At 42.8% G+C, this 20,767-nt stretch overlaps 1 protein-coding gene across 3 annotated transcripts in view; it reads left to right on the top strand.

The window, feature by feature from the left end:
- LOC307157319 (NLR family CARD domain-containing protein 3-like) overlaps positions 1-19,971 on the top strand; it is a 114,116-nt gene extending 94,145 nt beyond the window's left edge. For all 3 annotated transcript variants that reach the window (XM_079869188.1, XM_079869189.1, XM_079869187.1), the window contains one exon: positions 17,093-19,971. In XM_079869188.1, the coding sequence (XP_079725314.1) occupies positions 17,093-17,616 (524 nt within the window). In that variant the 3' untranslated portion in view covers positions 17,617-19,971. The remainder of the gene's footprint in view (positions 1-17,092) is intronic.
- Positions 19,972-20,767: the final 796 nt, after the last annotated feature.

Genomic DNA, 20,767 nt, shown 5'->3' on the forward strand with positions numbered 1-20,767 from the left:
GATGCTAATAATTCTGCAATTTAAAACTGTCTATGGGCACTTAACATACCATCAAATAAAATATGGGTTACACTGTATTTTATTGTGTCCCTGATACAGTGTATTTTTTGCATTTAAGTACTGAGTAATATTAATGAACTACATGTACTTACTGTAGGGTTAGGTGCATGTAATTATGCCTAATTTATAGTTATTACTATAATAAATACATGCAACATCTCTAAATTTAGGAACATTAAAATAAAGTGTTACTGAAATAATGTATGTCCCACAGGTTTGCGACTCATGCCCACTTGATGGCCTTTCTGTGTATGTAATATAATAAAACTTTCTGTGCCAGTTATGGTGTTTGTGTAATAGTAATAAAATATTTTCTTCTTTTCACAGTCTCTTCAACCCATTGATGAGTTTTTTCTGTTTATGACATATCTGTCATTGGGTCTGGTGCAGAAGGATCTGGCCCACAGATTCAGAATCCACCAATCTACTGTATAATCACATGAAATAATCATTTTGGTTTTAACTTTAGAATGAGTCCTTATTCACTGTACATAATTTGAAATTAAATTGTCAACAAATATAGAATTGTGAAACAAATTTTAATGACATTTTGATGACATGAAAAGACCAAATAAAATGACTTGTTTGTAAAATCATACATCAATTAATTTCCTCCTTTCCTCAGCACTGTGCCTCTTTAGTTACTTGTGCATAGAGAGGTATTTTGTCAGATATGTAAAAAAGAAAAACAAATCACACCTCTGTTTCAGGGAGCTTAAGGCGAGACACTACAGGTGAACAGGGTAAAAATTTTAACTTAGAGATATCACCATGAAACTTTACCAGTTGATTACTCACATGAATAGGAGAAAAAAATATACTGCAAGTTCTGTTTAATTTTATGTTTAAATATGATAATCAGGCTATATCGAATTAAATATGCCCTAATTTGCATATATTTTGAAGTGACGAATCTGACCATTTAAAAAAACAAGGTTCAAAATTATTTTTGCATTTTGTTGATATATTCAATGAAAAGACATTTTCAGAGGGGATTATGAATATCTCCTTTTGTTACCCTGTAAATCAGAAAATACTGCCAATAGCCTTAAAAAATTGATTTTTGCCCTATTTTTAGGCATAAAATGTCATATAAATCAGGCCAATAATGATATATCAACAAATCCCTCTAAACAAACCTTCACAATATAGTTAGGAATACGTCTGTAAAGTTTGGTGTATGTAGGTGCTACAGAAGTGAAAAATCGTCACTAGGAGTGTGAGAAAAAAACTCATTTTGAGAAAACGGCCTTTGAAGTTTTTTATGGAAAAATTCTACTAATTTCCATCGAAAGCCATGAATTACATACAAAATATGCTTTAGGTCCAAGTAAAATCCATGTATCACACTGTATAACATCCTAAACTCATTATTGCTTCATCCATCATTGATCAAAACAATCCAAAACAACACATCAACAGTCCATCACACAGGTGTGACAAAAACGAAATATATCACACCCACAGCAACATCACGTGACGCTTCTGAAGATGACTGCAGAGTCAGCAGTCGAAACTGTCAAGGTATGACAACAAACTTTAAACCTGTTGTATAAGAAAGAATTTGTATTATAAATACAAATAGTAGACTAAATTAACTTGTTTGGATTAACACATAAACATGGCCTTCAACTGAAGACCATTACATCACAAACTTCAAACTGACAGAACACAACCTTTACACCTGAACACAACCTTTACACCTGACACTTCGCCTAACATTTTAGTCTACATATCCATGCCAGCACCATATGTAGGGCCCTCCTCCATCTCCTGCTGGTGTCTTTTAACTTTTTTGGCTGTGCTTACACTTTTACGTCTCCGTTTTGCACTAGCGGAATAGACACTATTGGCTTTTGAAATCCTAACCATGTCGTCATCCTTCATTGCATTGACAGTTACAACTGTGCTCTGAAGCCACAGTTTCTCCATTACAGCCAGCATGGCAGAGGCACCCTCATTAAATATAGAAATAGCCATACTGGCTGCAGTCTCAACTCTGCTTTTCCCCACAAAGACTGTTTTTGGACATCGGGCCCATATGACTGAGTTGAGGCATTCGTTGGCATTCTGAGTGCCTCCATGCTGCATGCGCTTGATCAGGCTGTCACTGGACATCCGGTGATAGACAGGGATGAGCTTCTGACCCACCTCCCGTGATAAAAAGTTTCCTGTGTGAAGACTATAGCTCTCTGGCTTTTCTCCATTCTCCTCTGCTCTCCTGTACCAACACCAGGATGGATTACACCTAGTGTGTGTAGGACTTTTATCACTAGACATGGAGTGGAGGAGACCTGCCCATATTTCTGCCTTCATTTGATCCAGTGACCCTTGATTATTTAGAATAGCCCCCCTGTAATAATTCTGCAAGGATTTACATTTCTTGGCAGTGAGCTTACCCTGACCTTTGCCCCCTAACTTACGCTCAGCACTCAGTTTCCTAAGTGCTGTGCCCATACGCTTGTGAGCGTGATTTATGCACTCAAGCTTGACAATTTCATGTCCAGGGTATGGGTTGAGCGCAACCACCTCCTTGAATGCTGCACTGTCCCCATCTGACAGCATCTCTGTGTAGCGCAGCTGATGCTGAGACACAGACCTGGCCCACATCCTCTTGGCTGCCTCCTGCTCCATGGCCTTACTTGACCCTGAGAAATTTTTTGCACAGTCTACATGACTCTCCTTTCAGCTTTCAAATTCCTCCCGCGTAATCTTACCACCTCACACACCAATGCCGTAGTGGGACGTGAAGCCTCTCTTCTGCCAGGTGTAAATAATATCTGTAAAATTATAAAGCTCAAAGTTCAATGGCAAGCGAGATCGAACATCGAACGGCCGGTTTGGACTACATCCCTCTACTTCATTCCTTTATGACGTCACTAGAACAGTTTTTTTGACTAACCTCCGCCCACAGGAATACACAAAAAAAGGGGGCGTGGTCTTGTTGCACTCCCACGGAGAAGAGGAAGAGTTGCGTTTGTAGAGTGTGTTTGTCACCATGTCGTCGAGACGCTGTTATTTTCATCCCGGAGTCCAAGTCTACTCGATCCTCTTCATCAATGTTCTCCGGGTCTGATTCCGGCTTTGATAGGGTAATATTAAAGACATGTTAACAATTACACTGAGCGCATGCATCTCCACGTTATGGTAAGAGGTGTGACCTTTCCGGGCAACGTGCGCTAAGCTGCTGTCGAATCACAACACAGGAACCGCTGGCACAAACAGAACTCGTTACGTATTTCTGAAGGAGGGACTTCATAGAACAAGGAAGTCATCAGCCCATTTTTAGGACAGTGAAAACAGCGGAATACAAGTAAATTGTGTGAAATTTTTTTTTTTTTTACACGCGAAATATGAACACGTTATTTTGCACACTGTAAACACAATCAAAGCTTCAAAAATACACGAAAAAGAATTCTGCATCTGCAGCCATCACATCAGATAAAACTACATTTCTCATTTTTCATTATTCTTCAGATTTTAAAATAAACTCCTCTGTTATTGTAGCTGAGGGGCTAAGGACTGTAAGGTGCTAGCTGTTGCTAATGAGGTGAAGCTGGTCCGGGTGTGCCGGTAAGAACACCAAAGTCGGAGAAGGAATCCAGTTCAACAGATTTATTTATACAAGCAGGTGAAGAGGAGAAGCCAGATCCTAATGGGCTTTGCTTTATGTCCTTAGAAGTGTCAGCATATGAATGTGTGGTCTGTAACAAACAAATAAAAGATATGCTCTAACAAACAATGCTTCTTTCTTATCACAATCACACTCATAACAACATAAATGGCATTAAAACTACTGGCTTCCCCAAAAACATCAACACAATGTTGCCGTTGAATACAGCAGAACATGAAACATAATACACAGCTTACATGTATAATAATTATACATAATTACACCGTACTGAATGGAAACTCAAATACTTCTATACTTCACATAGCATCCATTTTGTGTCATAACTCTTTCCACATCTCTATCTCAGCAAACAACAATAAACTCAGCTCGAGTAACAGTGAAATTTACAATACTCACTTTCTCTCTGGACGCACACCACTTTAAACACTCAAAGGAACATAATGAAGATCAAAACTGCATTTAGTCAGGGAATTTCACGGCTCGTTCTCACTGAAGATGACGGCTGATGCAAGACTGGATCGCGGCGCGCGCGCACTCTGAAGCACTCCACCGAATGAGCTGCGTTCCGTCAAAATAAGAGTCCCCGCAACCAGGAAGAGAGCGCTCTTATCCATCCGCATCGCAAATCAGTGTCATTAGTGAGACTTTCACACAGCCGCCCCCAAATTGCATGCAATTTGCTCCTGAGAAAGGCTCACTGCTCAGCCTCTTCCATAGGCACTACGATGGAATCCGTTACGAATCTGGGATAGCTGGGAGGGCGATGAGACGGGCAACTGGTCTGGTGTAGACTTTGTCCTTGATCCGGACATCTGCTGACCTTACACGACCATCAGCGCTCTGATGTACCTTAGTCACTCTGCCGACTGGCCAAAGAGCCCTGGGAAGCTGTGGGTCCATCATCAGAACAACAGAGTTGACCGCAAGATCCACATTGGTGGTATGCCACTTCTGTCGAGGCTGCAGGGAGGGCAAGTAGTACCTTATAAACCTAGACCAAAAGTGGTCTGCCAAGACCTGACAGTGCCTCCATCTTCTTCTGCTCAAGCCTTCACTCTTGTTGTATACCACCTGGGGCAAAGCACCATCCAGCCGCCCCATCAAAAGGATGTTCGGAGTGATTGCATCCAGATCTGCTATATTGGCTGAGGTATATCCCAGTGGCTTTGTGTTCAGTATCGCCTCGACTTCCAACAAGACGGTACGGAGTACTTCTTCGGAGACCGGCTGTGCTCCTATAACTGTGTACAAAGCAGATTTGACTGATCTTATCTCTCGCTCCCATGCCCCACCGAAATGGGGTGCTGCCGGGGGGTTGAAGTGGAAGGCAATCTTCTGCTTCGCTAGAAGTTGCTGAAGCTCTGAGGATAGACCGTCAAATGTCTCACGAAGCTCTTTCTCTCCTGCCTTGAAATTTGTGCCCTGATCCGAGTAGAGTTCAGCCGGTGTACCTCTACGGGCAATGAATCTCCTGAGGCTCATTAGAAACGAGTCTGAATCCAAGCTGTGTAAGAGGTCCAGGTGCACCGCTCTTGTGGTGAGACATTTGTAAATAATGCCCCATCTCTTCTCAGAGCGGCGTCCCAACTTCACCTGGAAAGGCCCGAAACAGTCCACACCCGTGGAATAGAAAGCTGGCTTATATAGACGCAGACGGGCCACGGGTAAGTCTGACATCTTGGGCACCGATGGCTTGGCCTTCCATCTTCTACACTCCTTACAGAGATTTTGCATATGACGAATTGCCTCTCTCCCGCGCAGGATCCAGAAAGTGCGACGCATTTCTGCGTATACCCGTTCAGGTCCAGGGTGACAGAGACGAGTGTCATAGTCCTGTATAAGGAGCTTGGTGGCTGGATGACTAGGATCCAAGACGATCGGGTGTTTAAAAGCAGAATCGAGCGCTTCAGCCCGCCGCAATCTACCACCAACACGTATGATCGCCTCCTTAGGGTCTAACTCTGGGGACAAGGTAAGTAGGCGACTACTATTTGGTACTGACTTTCCCTTCTTGAGGTGGTGCAGTTCTTCTGGGAAGCAGTCTTGCTGGATTCTCTTGTAGATTATCATTTCTGCTTGATGATAATCTGAAGCAGTAACAGCGCTACCCAGTCCAGCCGCCCCGTGAAGCTCACGCACCGTAGCCTCAACCAGATCCTTCCAAGTGTGTTGGCCACCTTGTAGAGAACATGGCCAGTCACTGTTAGTCACAATACCGCAGGAAACTGACTTCTTGTACTCTGACAAATCTGAATCAGGCAGCCTAGGTAATTGAGATGGCCATTCGTTGGGTCCCTTAAGGAGGAAAGGGGGCCCTTGGCTCCAGCGATTAGGTGTGGCGAGCTCCCCAAGAGTCTTACCCCGCATGACATCATCGGCGGGATTCAGTGAGGAGTCCACATAACGCCAGGCGCTGGGTTCTGTGAGCTCCTGAATTTCAGCTACACGGGTGCCCACAAATACTTTAAAACGGCACGACTCCGACTGCAGCCAGGTAAGTACCGTGGTTGAATCACTCCAAAGTATAGTCTCATCAATCTTCAAGGTCAGCTCCCCTTCCAACATCTTTGCCAGTTGGGCTGCTGTTAGGGCACCGCAGAGCTCTAGACGTGGAATGGAGTGTCGTCGCCGGGGAGCGACTCTTGATCTCGCTGACAGGAATGACAGGTAGACTTGGCCTTGGGCATCCTCGGTCCGCAGGTAAGAAACAGAGCCATAGGCTTTCTCTGACGCATCGCTGAATATGTGTATCAGTCTAGAGACAACCGTTTGACCCACGTGAGCTGGAACATAAGATCGAGGTAAGGTTATGCGAGGCAACAGATGGAGTTCGTCTTCCCACTCTTTCCAAGCTAACTGGAGATCCTGAGGGAGGAGGGGGTCGTCCCAGTGACGGTGCTTATCCCACATGCTTTGGACAAGCAACTTGGCGCGGGTTGTGTAAGGTAATATGAAACCCAGAGGGTCATACTGCCGAGCTAGAACTTTATACACGTTGCGCATAGTCAGTATGCCATAGTCCAGTGGGCGACTCTTATACCCCAAGATGTCTGATTCCCAATGCCAACTAAGTCCAAGAGTTGATTCGGACAGACCTGTGTCATCATGTGAGAGCCAGCGCTCCATACTGTCTGACCTTGCTTCCTTTGGCAGATGTCCAATAGCACTTGGGATGTTACATGCCCACTGACGGATCTCAAATCCACCCGATGCCAGAGTCTCTCTGAGTTTGTCGACCAATCCTCTGGCTTCAGCTACAGTTGGCACGCTCTGAAGGCAATTATCAACGTAGAAACAGCGCTCTACAGAGTCTCTGACACCATCCCCTGGAACACTGTGATCTCTAGCATGCCGTTGAAGAGCAAAGGTGGCACAACAAGGTGAGCAGGTGGTGCCAAAAGACAGAACTTGCCATTCGAAGGTATCAGGGGGATCCTCTCGCTTCATATCTCTCCACACAAACCTGAGAAGTGGCCGGTCTTCTGGCAAAAGCTGGACTTGGTGGAACATACCCCTGATATCTCCACTAATTGCAACTGCTTGTTGCCTAAAGCGCAGCAGGACACCAAGAAGAGATGCACTCAAGGTCGGTCCTGGAAGAAGGGCATCATTCAGATTCAGTCCACGAAACTGAAAGGAACAGTTGAAAACAAGCCGATTCTTCCCATTATGGCTAACTAGGTGATGGGGTATGTACCATGATTCGCCAGTCATTGAGATCTCATCTGGGCCCAACTTCTTGACAGCTCCTGATTGTACCAGCTGGTTGATTGCCTCACAGTAAGCTCTGGCACGTTGAGGGTCCTTAGCCAATCTCTTCTCTGTACTCCTCAAGCTCGGTAGAACCGCCTCTTTAGATGCCTGGAACAGGGGCATGTCCTGTTTCCGTAGCAACGGAGTAGCATACCGAAGGATGCCGTCAACCTCTACCCTCCTTGTCTTTACCTCCAGGTGCTCTATTGCCTCCTTGTCTTGCTTCGATCTCACTGCCATCTTGTCACTCTGAAAAGGCAGCACATCCATCTGCCAGAGTTTCTCAACATTCTTCATCAACTCTGTTGTCTGCGGTGAAACACTGGTAAGGAGGCACTGTTGTGCGCATGCCATCCACTGGATGAGGTGAGTCGGCCCCTGAAGCGTCCAACCCAGTCGTGTACGGATAGCTGCCGGTCCTCCTGGGGGGCCTAACCTCACTGGCTCGACTGGAGTGAGCAGATGGGGGTGATCAGCTCCTATCAATACAAGTGGCTTGACATGCTCGAATGGTTCAATAGGGAGGTCTGCCAGATGCTTATATTTCCTCTTCAACATGGAGATGGGATATGAATGATCCGCCAGACTGAGGCGCTGTGAAGTGAACGCCTCTGCAACCTTAAAGCTTCTTCTGGGATATGCAAGGGATGATATGCAGAATGAGACGGATGATCCCTTCAATGTTTGGATATCCTGTCGTATTGTGCGAAGGACAAGATCCTCTTGTCTACCTTGCAAACCAAGTCGGTCAACAGCTTCTGGAAGGAGCATTGTGCGTTCCGATCCATCATCCAATACCGCGTAGGTGTCAAGAGTACGGTCCTTGTTCCGAAGAAGCACTCTCACAACCTTTAATAGGACACGAGTGGAAGTTGATGGCCGGTCCAGGTAAAGAACCTCGGTACCGTTATTTACTAGACAACTCTCTGCTTTGGGTGGCTCTGCAGCGGGACGGGTGTTCACACTGTGAAGAACTCTCAAGTGCTTTCCTTGGCACAGGTCACAGAGTCTTTTGAGGTCGCACTGTGCAGCTTGGTGGGACCTCCCACATCTCCAGCATCTTTTATTCACCTTGATCCACTCTATGACTTCCTCCCTTGTGAGCTTCTGAATGGCTGGGCACTTATTCAGAAAATGTTCTGAACTCTCACAATATGGGCAGTACTGCTTTATCTTGCCTCTCCTTTTGAAATCTGAGGAACTCTGACCATCTTGCTTTGTGGCCTTACTACCTCCAGAACTCTCTGCCCCATGTAGCACGGTAGCCGCTGATCTACTGTGTCGCTTCTCAGCTTTGTGGCTCAGTGACCCTTGGACTCGAGTGTCAGATGGGTTGTCATAACTTTGACACCACGACTCATACTGGAGCCACTCTGCTAAGTCAAGCAGCGTATGAGTAGAGCCAGGTCGATGGAACATCTGACGTCGGAAATTTGCCCTCAACTCTGGCGGAAGTTTCGTGAGCAGCCGTGCGACGTGCGAGCCGCATCTCAGTTCAACCTCTCCAGCAGAGCCCAGGGTCTTTAACATGCCCACTAACGACTGAACATGCAAAGCAAACTTCTCAAAGGCTGCTGTATCACCCCGCCTTATCTCTGGTGAGTCCATGACAGCAGCAATTTTCTTTAAGGCGACTTGATGTGGCTGCCCGAACTTCTCATTCAATGCGGCCATTGTGTCTGAGTACGGCATAGGCGAATTGATATATGAGTCTGCTATAAGGCAAGCCTCCTCCAACCTCAGATGGTCCACGAGAACCTGATATTTGAAGAGCTCAGTGGCATCCCTTGGCAACAGATTCATTAGGGCGAGCTTCAGGCGGGAGAATTCCATGGGGTCCCTATGGATGAAGAGGGGAATTTTCGGCGTTGGCCCATGGTATTCCTTTTCCTTCACCATAGCTGATAAAGGCTGGTATGGTATGTCTTGAGAGGGGGTACGATGACTCATATGAGGTCCTGGTATGTGTTTAGGTAGAGGCCCAGATTTGGCCGAGTCCATAACAGGAGGGGAGCTGATGCCTGGTGAGTAGAAATGCGACCAGTGAGTCAGAGGCTGAGTATCATGAAACTTCCTAGCTGGTGGTCTCTTAGGGGTTGAAGACAGATTACTTCTAGTTGCTGAGTTAGATACAGCACTGTCTCTGATTAGCTGAAGTTCCTTCATCATTCTATCTATCCTTGTGACCATCTGTGTATCCTCACCCTCTGGAGGCATTGACGGTGGTTCAGCAGAGGGCCATGGTGGAGGCGGTAGCCAGTCGTCATACTCCTCTTCTTCCCTTCGGGTCGGAAAGTGATCCTTTATAGGAGGGGGTGGTACTGGCCACGATTCTTGTCGTGCCCCCTGCTGTGTCCTAACTGAGGCTACAGGAGAATGCATTTCCCTTTGAATACTCCAAAGCTGTGCATGGCCGCTCTGCCTGTTCTCTTCAGATCGGCATAATGATGTGTTCTCTCTACGCATCTCATACAGCTCATTTACGTCCTCTGCAAAGGGTGTCGGAGTGTCTGTCCACTCTGCACGTCGACCAGTTGAACGTGTATCATAGCTGGGAGAGTAGTCTTCATCATGCTCACTAATATCGGAGTCCCACTGAACCTGACGAGGGGACCTTGTGACATGTGTTCTTTCAGCGGGCGTCATCATAGCCGCTCCCTCATGGTGAGAGCTCCACCCCTCTAGCCCATGCATATGCTGTAACAAACTTGTACGAGATGAAACCTGTGTCTGTTGTCTCACTGGACCAACCTCATAGTCCTCAAGATACTGTGGCGGTCTCCGCTGCCTCTTAGGTCGAGTCGATGGGACCCAGGATGCTTCACCGTTTTGTTGCATGTTCCGGAACAGCTTGTATCCGGCTCGAAGGACCAAAATGTAGCTGAGGGGCTAAGGACTGTAAGGTGCTAGCTGTTGCTAATGAGGTGAAGCTGGTCCGGGTGTGCCGGTAAGAACACCAAAGTCGGAGAAGGAATCCAGTTCAACAGATTTATTTATACAAGCAGGTGAAGAGGAGAAGCCAGATCCTAATGGGCTTTGCTTTATGTCCTTAGAAGTGTCAGCATATGAATGTGTGGTCTGTAACAAACAAATAAAAGATATGCTCTAACAAACAATGCTTCTTTCTTATCACAATCACACTCATAACAACATAAATGGCATTAAAACTACTGGCTTCCCCAAAAACATCAACACAATGTTGCCGTTGAATACAGCAGAACATGAAACATAATACACAGCTTACATGTATAATAATTATACATAATTACACCGTACTGAATGGAAACTCAAATACTTCTATACTTCACATAGCATCCATTTTGTGTCATAACTCTTTCCACATCTCTATCTCAGCAAACAACAATAAACTCAGCTCGAGTAACAGTGAAATTTACAATACTCACTTTCTCTCTGGACGCACACCACTTTAAACACTCAAAGGAACATAATGAAGATCAAAACTGCATTTAGTCAGGGAATTTCACGGCTCGTTCTCACTGAAGATGACGGCTGATGCAAGACTGGATCGCGGCGCGCGCGCACTCTGAAGCACTCCACCGAATGAGCTGCGTTCCGTCAAAATAAGAGTCCCCGCAACCAGGAAGAGAGCGCTCTTATCCATCCGCATCGCAAATCAGTGTCATTAGTGAGACTTTCACACAGTTATAGACTAACTAGAAACTGATGCTAACTAGACTTCCTGCTCAGCTACTGTTCGGACGCTCTTGCTTACTGCTCCGCGCTTTGCTCTATCGCTTTTACATTTTATCTCCTATATTTTATATTTTATTTCCTTTTATCATCTAATTTTAACTTCAGCAAACAGCACAGTGCTCAGACAACAAAGTTTGGATTACTACAAAAACGCAGAATTCTTTTACCCGACCAGTTTACATTCCGGGAAAGGAAAACACAACTGCCTAAATTCATACGGATAAGAGAGAAAATGCCTCTTCAGGTTCAAGAATCTACTTGCTGCACTAACTGCCACAGACTTTTACAAAGGATTGCAGTTCTCGAAACAAAGTTACTTACGGGACCACCAAACCAGACGGAGCACACAACAGAGCTTCGTCATGGACACCCTCAGCATACCGGTGAGTCCCATGAAACTAGTGCTCCTCGACAGGTAGAGAAACAAGCCGATCGACTTACTAATCGATGGCACAAACAGGGAGCTAGACCCAAAGGCACTCGAGACATCAGATTGTCACGAGCCTCACATATTACCGCAGTAGCATCCTCTACCCCAGATACAGCTCTGACAAGGATTGCAAACATTGGTCTTCTTCCACCGCCTATACATCTTGAGAACAGATTTGAAGTACTAATGAATGTAAATGAGGAATCCCCAAATGTGATGAATATGATCGAACACAGACTGAATGGGCCAGTAGCTAACACTGATGCTAACTGGCGCTCAAGGTCGAGCAGACAGCGGCACTCAGCTCAGAGCACAGCCGAGCCCAGGACTCTGATAGTGGGGGACTCGATAATCAGAAACATTAGCGGCAGGGATACAACTACGTGCTGCCTTCCACAAGCAACAACTTCTGATGTAAACAGGGAACTTCAGAACATTCTGATGAAACATAAGACTGCAAATCGACTCATCATACATGTGGGGAAGAATGATATTCATAAAGAGCAGTCAGAACTCCTTAAGAAGGATTTCAATGAACTTTTTGAAACACTTAAAAGACTGAAAGTTCAAACATTCATCAGTGGACCACTCCCAGCAAGAGGAACAAACAGGTTTTCACGGTTGCTTGGGCTAAATACATGGCTGCAAAAAACCTGCAATATAAAAGGAGTAAACTTCATTGACAATTTCAATCTTTTCTGGAGTCAGAGACAACTTTTTCATCGGGATGGCCATCACCCAAACAAACTTGGTTCAAGAGTGTTAAAGGACAATTTCTACTTCTCCCTCAATCATCCTTCTACAGTTTGTGCCAATCCACTCAATCTGAACGGCACACACACACATGGACACAGTATGAATGACCACGGGACTTCACTTCAGCAGCAAAATGGACATGCGGTTGACATATCACACAAGGACAATGATAACACCACTCCGCCACAACAACCTCTGCTCACGGACACAATCTCAGCTGAGCCCTGCCCACAGAGAGACATATCAGAACTGCTTGAAGATTCAGCACCCAAGGACGACTTCCTGGAAAACAGCCAGGGAAGCCAGGACAGCATATCACAACCTCCTATAACACCAGAGCAACAGCCCCTTTCACCAGACACGCTATCCCTCTCCCCAGCATCGCCACTACTGTGTTTCTCACAGAAAATGGAAGAACTGGTGTATGCTGGAACCAGACTATCCCACTCTTTTGCTGCAAGCCCCCAGATACCAACCAAAAAACGACAGGCACCATTACCACCCGCACCAAAGCCTGCGGGCCCAGCTCGCCCTCCCCCTCCTGTGAGAGCTCTTCGGCCTCTGCCACAACGCCAGGGCCCACACCCTCCTCCATCTGCTCGAGGTGAACCAAAAACAACTGATACCAGCTCTCAGTGATGTGTTTTGGGTCCCCGCTCTGATAACAGTAACTTTCTCAAATGTTTACAGAACAAGCGGGAACCCAGTGTGCCTGTATCTTTCTCTATTGCTGTTCTATTACAAGATAGAAAGTCTAAGGCCTTCAATAGCCGTGCAGCAAACCTAACTAATCTGGTGCCTATTACACGTCAAAGTAAGATTGATGTGGGGACAAAAAGTAAGACTGTTAAGTTAGCACTTTTAAACATTCGTTCACTTAAAAATAAATCACTTCTAGTCAACGATTTAATAACCACAAACAACCTGGATTTTATGCTTCTAAATGAAACCTGGCTAGAAGACAGCTGCAGTGCAACAATCCTCAATGAAACAGCCCCTCCTAACTTTACTTTTATGAGTGTCTGCAGAGCTGTTAAGAGAGGTGGGGGTCTAGCTGCTCTTTTTAAAGATATCTATCAATGTAAGCAAATATCATTTGGGAATTACCCTTCTTTCGAATATCTGGGTATTGTGTTGAAAGGTGCTCCACGCATTTTACTTATCATTATTTACAGGCCTCCAAAATACTCTCCAGCCTTTGCTGAGGACTTGACAGAACTGTTATCAGCAATTACCTCAGAGTTTGACTGTTTTGCCATTGCAGGAGATTTTAACATTCACATAGATAATGCAGAAAACAATATGGCTAAAGAAATCAAAACTGTTTTAAAAACTTTTGATCTGACTCAGCATGTACATGGACCCACACACAATCATGGACACACTCTAGATTTACTTATCAGTAAGGGTCTAAACATTTCATTGATTGTTATTAAGGATGTAGCACTGTCTGATCATTTCTGTATTTTCTTTGATATATTGATCTCTCCTGCCACTGAAGCTAGATCTGTGTCTGTCAAGAAGAGATGCTTAAATGAGAACACTAGTGTACTATTTATGAAGGCTATATCCTTAACACCAAGCATATCTGCAGACTCTGTTGATTTTCTCCTTGATTCTTTTAACTCAAAAGTTAAAGGTATAATTGATGATATTGCTCCTGTCAAAGTCAGGAAGAAGAGTGGCAGACAAAAAGCACCTTGGAGAAACTCAACAGCAGTGCAAAATATGAAAAGACAATGCAGAAAAGCAGAGCGCATGTGGCGGAAGACTAAACTTGTAGTCCATTATAACATCTACAAAGACAGCCTTCATGCTTTCAATATGGAACTAGGCAAAGCTAGACAGACTTTCTTCTCAAATATTATAAACAGCAATTTAAACAACACACGCACTCTTTTTGCTACTGTAGAGAGACTGACAAACCCTCCAAGCCAGATTCCCAGTGAAATGCTCTCAGAGAACAAGTGTAGTGAGTTTGCTTCTTTCTTCTCTGAGAAAATCAGTAATATCAGAAAGGTGATCAGCACACCCTTGAGTTGCACTGAGGTCAGACAGATCAAACCACCTGAGAAAGTAGTTACTATGTCTGATTTCAAAGAAATTGATGGCAAAATTTTGGAAGAAACTGTACAGCACCTTAAAACATCAACCTGCGCTCTTGACACACTTCCCACATCATTTTTCAAAAGTGTGTTAAACAGTTTAGAAGCAGATCTCCTAGAAGTGGTAAATGTCTCACTTCGCTCTGGGAGTTTTCCATACTCCCTGAAAACTGCAGTTGTCAAGCCCCTCCTGAAAAAGAGCAATCTGGATAAGACCATATTAAGCAACTATAGACCGATCTCAAATCTTCCTTTTATAGGCAAGATCATTGAAAAAGTTGTCTTCAATCAGCTGAACAAATTCTTAAGCTCGAATGGATACTTTGACAATTTTCAATCTGGTTTCCGACCGCACCACAGCACAGAGACAGCGCTCATAAAGATAATAAATGATATTCGCTTAAATACTGATTCAGGCAAATTGTCAGTGCTAGTACTACTCAACCTCAGTGGGATAGCCTCAGCTTTCTGGGATAGTCCTAAAATGGTTCAGGTCATACTTAGATGGGAGAGGTTATTATGTGAGTATAGGAGATCATAAGTCTGAGTGGACATCCATGACATGCGGAGTACCTCAAGGCTCAATTCTTGCACCACTCCTGTTCAACCTGTATATGCTCCCAATGAGCCAAATAATGAGAAAGAACCAAATTGCTTACCACAGCTATGCAGACGACACACAGATCTACTTAGCCCTATCGCCTAACGATTACAGCCCCATTGACTCCCTGTGCCAATGCATTGACGAAGTCAACAGTTGGATGTGTCAAAACTTTCTTCAGTTAAACAAAGACAAAACTGAAGTCATTGCGTTTGGAAACAAAGATGAAGTTCTCAAGGTGAACGCATACCTTCACTCTAGGGGTCAAACAACTAAAAATCAAGTCAGGAATCTCGGTGTGTCCCTAGAGTCAGACCTTAGTTTCAGTAGTCATGTCAAAGCAATAACTAAATCAGCATACTATCATCTGAAAAATATTGCAAGAATTAGATGCTTTGTTTCCAGTCAAGACTTAGAGAAACTTGTTCATGCTTTCATCACCAGCAGGGTGGATTATTGTAATGGACTCCTCACTGGCCTTCCCAAAAAGACCATAAGACAGTTGCAGCTCATACAGAATGCTGCCGCCAGGATTCTGAGCAGAACCAGAAAATATGAACATATCACACCAGTCCTCAGGTCTTTACACTGGCTCCCAGTTAAATTTAGGATTGATTTTAAAGTATTATTACTGGTATATAAATCATTCAATGGCCTAGGACCTCAATACATTGCAGATATGCTCACTGAATATAAACCCAACAGATCACTCAGATCACTAGGATCATATCAGCTAGAAATACCAAGGGTTCACTCTAAGCATGGCGAGTCCGCTTTTAGCTATTATGCCAGCCGCAGCTGGAACCAGCTTCCAGAGGAGATCAGACGTGCTCCTACAGTAGTCACTTTCAAATCCAGACTCAAAACACTTCTGTTTAGCTTTGCATTTACTGAATGAGTACTGTGCCAATATTCGTCCGACTGTTTGTACTGTATTTTATTTTATTTTTCTAAACTGTTTTAATTATTCTTATTTCTTTTATTATTTTAATTTCTTCTATGAAAAGCACTTTGAATTGCCATTGTGTATGAAATGTGCTATATAAATAAACTTGCCTTGCCTTGCCTTGCCTAGAAAGCCTGCACACTCTACTACTCTGTATCTGCAACTGCGGTGAAGTTAGTTTCATATTCATATATTCAGATTTTTGCCCTCAATAACTTTCTTATGGTGTATTCAAAATGATTCATATGAGTAAATTATTATTATAAACAAGTATGACTATCAGCTCCAACTCTTGTTTTCTCTTATAGTTGTTTTATTTAAAAAAATGCATTTTTTTTTTGTAGAACTTTGAACGTCACTTTTAAGCTACTGCTCCTACTCTCAGTTGGTGTGGAGTCTCTGCTTTCCTCATAGAGCGGTAGCAGTGAGCTTTCACTGAGATCTCATTTGTGGCCCTGATTTTACCTGATCTTTCAGACAAAATTACAAACACATTAAATGTCAAACATTTATACTAACGTGATTAGCCTGCTGCTGGACGGATCGTAAAAAAAAAAATAGCAGTTCAGTTCAGGCAGTTCAGGCTAGCTGAATTTACATTCATAATTGCAGAGATAAGAAGACACATAAAACTTGAAACTTTTCTCAAGTTTGCTCTGTGGCGTTGTACTGCACATCCTTACAATTCTTCGCACATCATTGATTGTAAATTTTCTTGTAAATTGATTGTAAAAACTCCAGCAAACACCGAGTAAAATTCGACGACTCTGCCATAATCGCGTTTTCCTCCGCTTCAAACCTCTCCAACCGGAAATGGAAGAGCAGCCTTGCGTCAAACGTGGAAGTACGCGTGCATAGAGCCTATTCCTGATTACAGAAATATTTGAACATAAGAATCCTATCTTTTCTGTTTTGGTAACCATGGCGATTTCAGTCAGAACCTCATTCAGGACAAAAGCTGTTACAGAATAATATTTCTTTAGTGCTTTATTATAATTGGTTGCTTACAATCCTAAATGAACTAGTCAGATCTGAAATGAAGACTCAAGATAGAGAGTTTCTGTAATTCACTGATGTGTTTTCTCTCCATCAGATTTTCATCAGTTCACTCTGGATCCGAACACAGTGAATAAAGACCTCCGTCTGTCTGAGGAGAACAGAGTGATTACATTCACTGATACACAGCTTCACCCATATCCTGATCATCCAGACAGATTTGATGATGTGTATCAGGTGTTGTGTAGAGAGAGTGTGTGTGGACGCTGTTACTGGGAGATTGAGTGGAGTGGGAGTGTGTGTATATCAGTGTCATATAAGAGCATCAGCAGGAAGGGAAATGGTGAAGAGTGTCGGTTTGGATGTAATGATCAGTCCTGGAGTTTGATCTGCACTTCCTCCAGTTACTCATTCAAACACAATAACAGAGAGACTAAACTCCCTGTACAGCCCATCATCAGGAGAACAGGAGTGTATGTGGATCACAGTGCAGGAACTCTGTCCTTCTACAGCGTCTCTGACACACTGAGCCTCATACACACAGTCCAGACCACATTCACACACACACTCTATCCTGGGTTTGGAGTATATTATTATAAATCATCAGTGAAACTGTGTTGATGAATGAGAATAGACTGATGAGAGATTCTACCCATAATGCTTTGAGCTGCATGATAAATCAGTGACAGTGAGATGTTCTAGAGCAGGGGTCTCCAACCTTTTTTCATTTGAGAGCTACTTTTTAAAAATGAAAGTGGCTGAGAGCTACTCATGTAATACAATACTTAAATCTCTTAAATAATGTCTCATAACTCTCATATTAACAACTATCCAAACTATTTTAGACCTAAAATAGTTTTTGCAGGCCTAGGCTATGTCACCCTTAATTTGTCAGAGAAAAGAACAGAATCAGAGATAAAAAAAAAAATTATCGAAAATTGTACTTTGCATATTATACTGTAAAACACATAATTATAGTTGATTTTACAATGCATGATAACTAGAGATGAAATGGCATAAAAATTTCATTTCATGATTATAGTGACCAAAATGATCACAGTTATCACAGAATCCTGTTCAAAAAGTACTAATATTACACAATAAAATCAATTCACCAAGTTTTATGTCGAAAACCAGCAAATAACAAATAAACTTAGCATCAATATGCACTTTTTGTTTACATAAACATTAAAATAATAACATTAAAAATGATGTCCAGATTTTAAAGGAGTGTCTTGCAACATGTTATCTAACGTTACATAGGCTAACTTACAAGTTCAAATAACGTTTTGACAAAAAAAGTTTACTTTTTATAAAAAGATAAACCTCGCATATATCAGTTTTATAAAAAGAATGAGTCAAAAAAGATAAATTACTGACATTTACAATGCACATAGCTTATCTTTTATTATTAATAGTAAAATTCGGTCCGATTTTCCCGTGGCGTCTGTCGTTGCTATGCAACCAAGCACTGCGCTCTCCACAACGACAAAGAAGTTTTAATAGCTAATGGATTTCCACCACCGAGAAACGCTTGCTTTAGCTCTGCTACAAGATTTATTTACGGAGAAAAAAAAACACCCGTAATGTTTGGGTGCACTCCCATCCTTCATGTTGACTCACTGCGCCTGGAAAACATGAGCGTGTCGCTTCAATTATTTGAAATAACGAACTTGAGTGCGCAAAAGACGCTATATGTGAACGGCGCTTGGCGAGCTACCTTCAATCAGGCCACGAGCTACTGGTAGCTCGCGAGCGACGTGTTGGAGACCCCTGTTCTAGAGTCTCTTATTGTCTCATCATTATATTAATAACACAGCTGAACTTCTGTCAGTGAAATAAAGAGAAACGCACAATGATACACAGAGAAGAGAGAGGAAATATGAGACACAATGAGACTCACTGAAACATGTCTGGATGATACGAGCAAAACTAACCTTTCAACTCTAAACTCAGTTTAAGACATTCAGAGATGTTTTATCTGAACTTCTCGGATCTGTTCAGAACATGATTCCTCTGCTTTGGGTTATGACTGTATTATTAAAGACGCTTCTGCTGTAATATATTGTGTACTGTACTAAACCTGTTAGTGGGGTGTTCTGGATTGATCTTTATCTTTTTATTATTATCTTTGTTTTATTTTTATTTTTACTTTTCTGATCGTTTGTTTCTGTTCAATAAATAAATCATAAAACAGAAACATTTAAAGATGATGTCAGAAGACAAAGATGTTAAAGTTAGAAGCAACAATGAAAGAAATACAGAAACAGAAAGTTAAAGTCGAGGGAATTAAGACATATTCATACACGTTTGTGTGTGTGTGTGTGTGTGTGTGTGTGTGTGTGTGTGTATGTGTGTTTATTTCAGTCATGTATGTAGTTGTCATGTGATTTACAGCATTTATCATGTTATTATTATAGTTGTTGTCAGGGCTGTCATTATTGTTCTGTGTATTTATTTACACTCCTGCTTCTGTTCAGTTCTGTTCTCAGTTCATCACACACACACACACAGAGAGAGAGAGAGAGAGAGAGAGAGAGAGAGAGAGAGAGAGAGAGAGAGAGAGAGAATCAGGACTGTCTCTTATTGTGAAGTTCAACATCTGACAATGTGTTGTTTTCCTTCATTAATGTTGGTCAAAACACTGTAAAAGTGAATCAACACGCACCAATGCTACAATTTTCTAAATCTCATAATCATTTGTTAATAAACAAGTATTAATTACTTCAATGATATCATTGTATCTACATACATTTTTAGCAAACTGTGATTTTGAATTTGTACATTTCTGAAATGCATAACTTAGACAGTTTCCTCTGATATCAACACACACACACACAGAGTCAGGACTCAGTCTCCTCTGATATCAGATCACTGTAAATTGTAATATGGACTCATGCATTTTCTGTAAAGCTGCTTTGAAATGATGTGTATTGTGAAAAACGCTGTACAAATAAATGTGAATTGAATTGAATTGAAGGAGTTTTATCTTATAAATCTGTTACTTCTTTCACACAGTTTCACACTGTCACACACACACCACATGGACTCTTGGGCTGCGTCCCAAACCGCATACTCATTGAGGAGGGACTTCATTTCAACAAGTATTTACTGAACGAGCGCTAAAAGAGTAGGTACTACTGTACATATCCAGATCTTGTTAAGTATGAATGCGATCCGGACATGCGATTCTTCTTCCTCTTGTTACCCAGCTAACAAAAAAAGGTCCCCAGAACGTCCCCTAAATGGCCTGTGAGAACGTCCCACCGAACGTCCCCATGTGGAGTCCGCTTGATGTCCCGCGGACGTTCGCAAAGACGTCCTCCGGCGTTCAAGAGAACATTCACAGGACCACCAGCGGCCATTCGGAACGTTTAGGGGACTTTCGTGTTTAGTCCCCTGAATATCATTTTATTTTATTCTACTTCTGGCTAACCAAAGAAAACAGACACGTTGTAAGGAACAAAGTAAATGTATTTTATTTGAACAATTGTAAAGGTGTTGTGTCCTTTCCGTGTGTGTGTGTGTAACTGTTATGTGTCTTCAAACGCGCTGGCAGCTGTGGGGTTAGTCCGATGGGAATTCTTCCCCTTGGCTTTCTACCTAAAACAACAAAATGAACACATTCAGTAGTGTTATGATTTTAGATATAATATATCCATGTGAAATATAAAGTCGCTCATCTCATCTTAACAGATAACGTTAGCTTCGTAGTATTAGCATAACGGTTAGCAGCGGTACACGGCGGACAACTTCAGCAAACGCTTTAAAA

Source organism: Squalius cephalus, assembly GCF_949319135.1.
Source record: "Squalius cephalus genome assembly, chromosome: 4".
NCBI classification, from domain to species: domain Eukaryota; kingdom Metazoa; phylum Chordata; class Actinopteri; order Cypriniformes; family Leuciscidae; genus Squalius; species Squalius cephalus.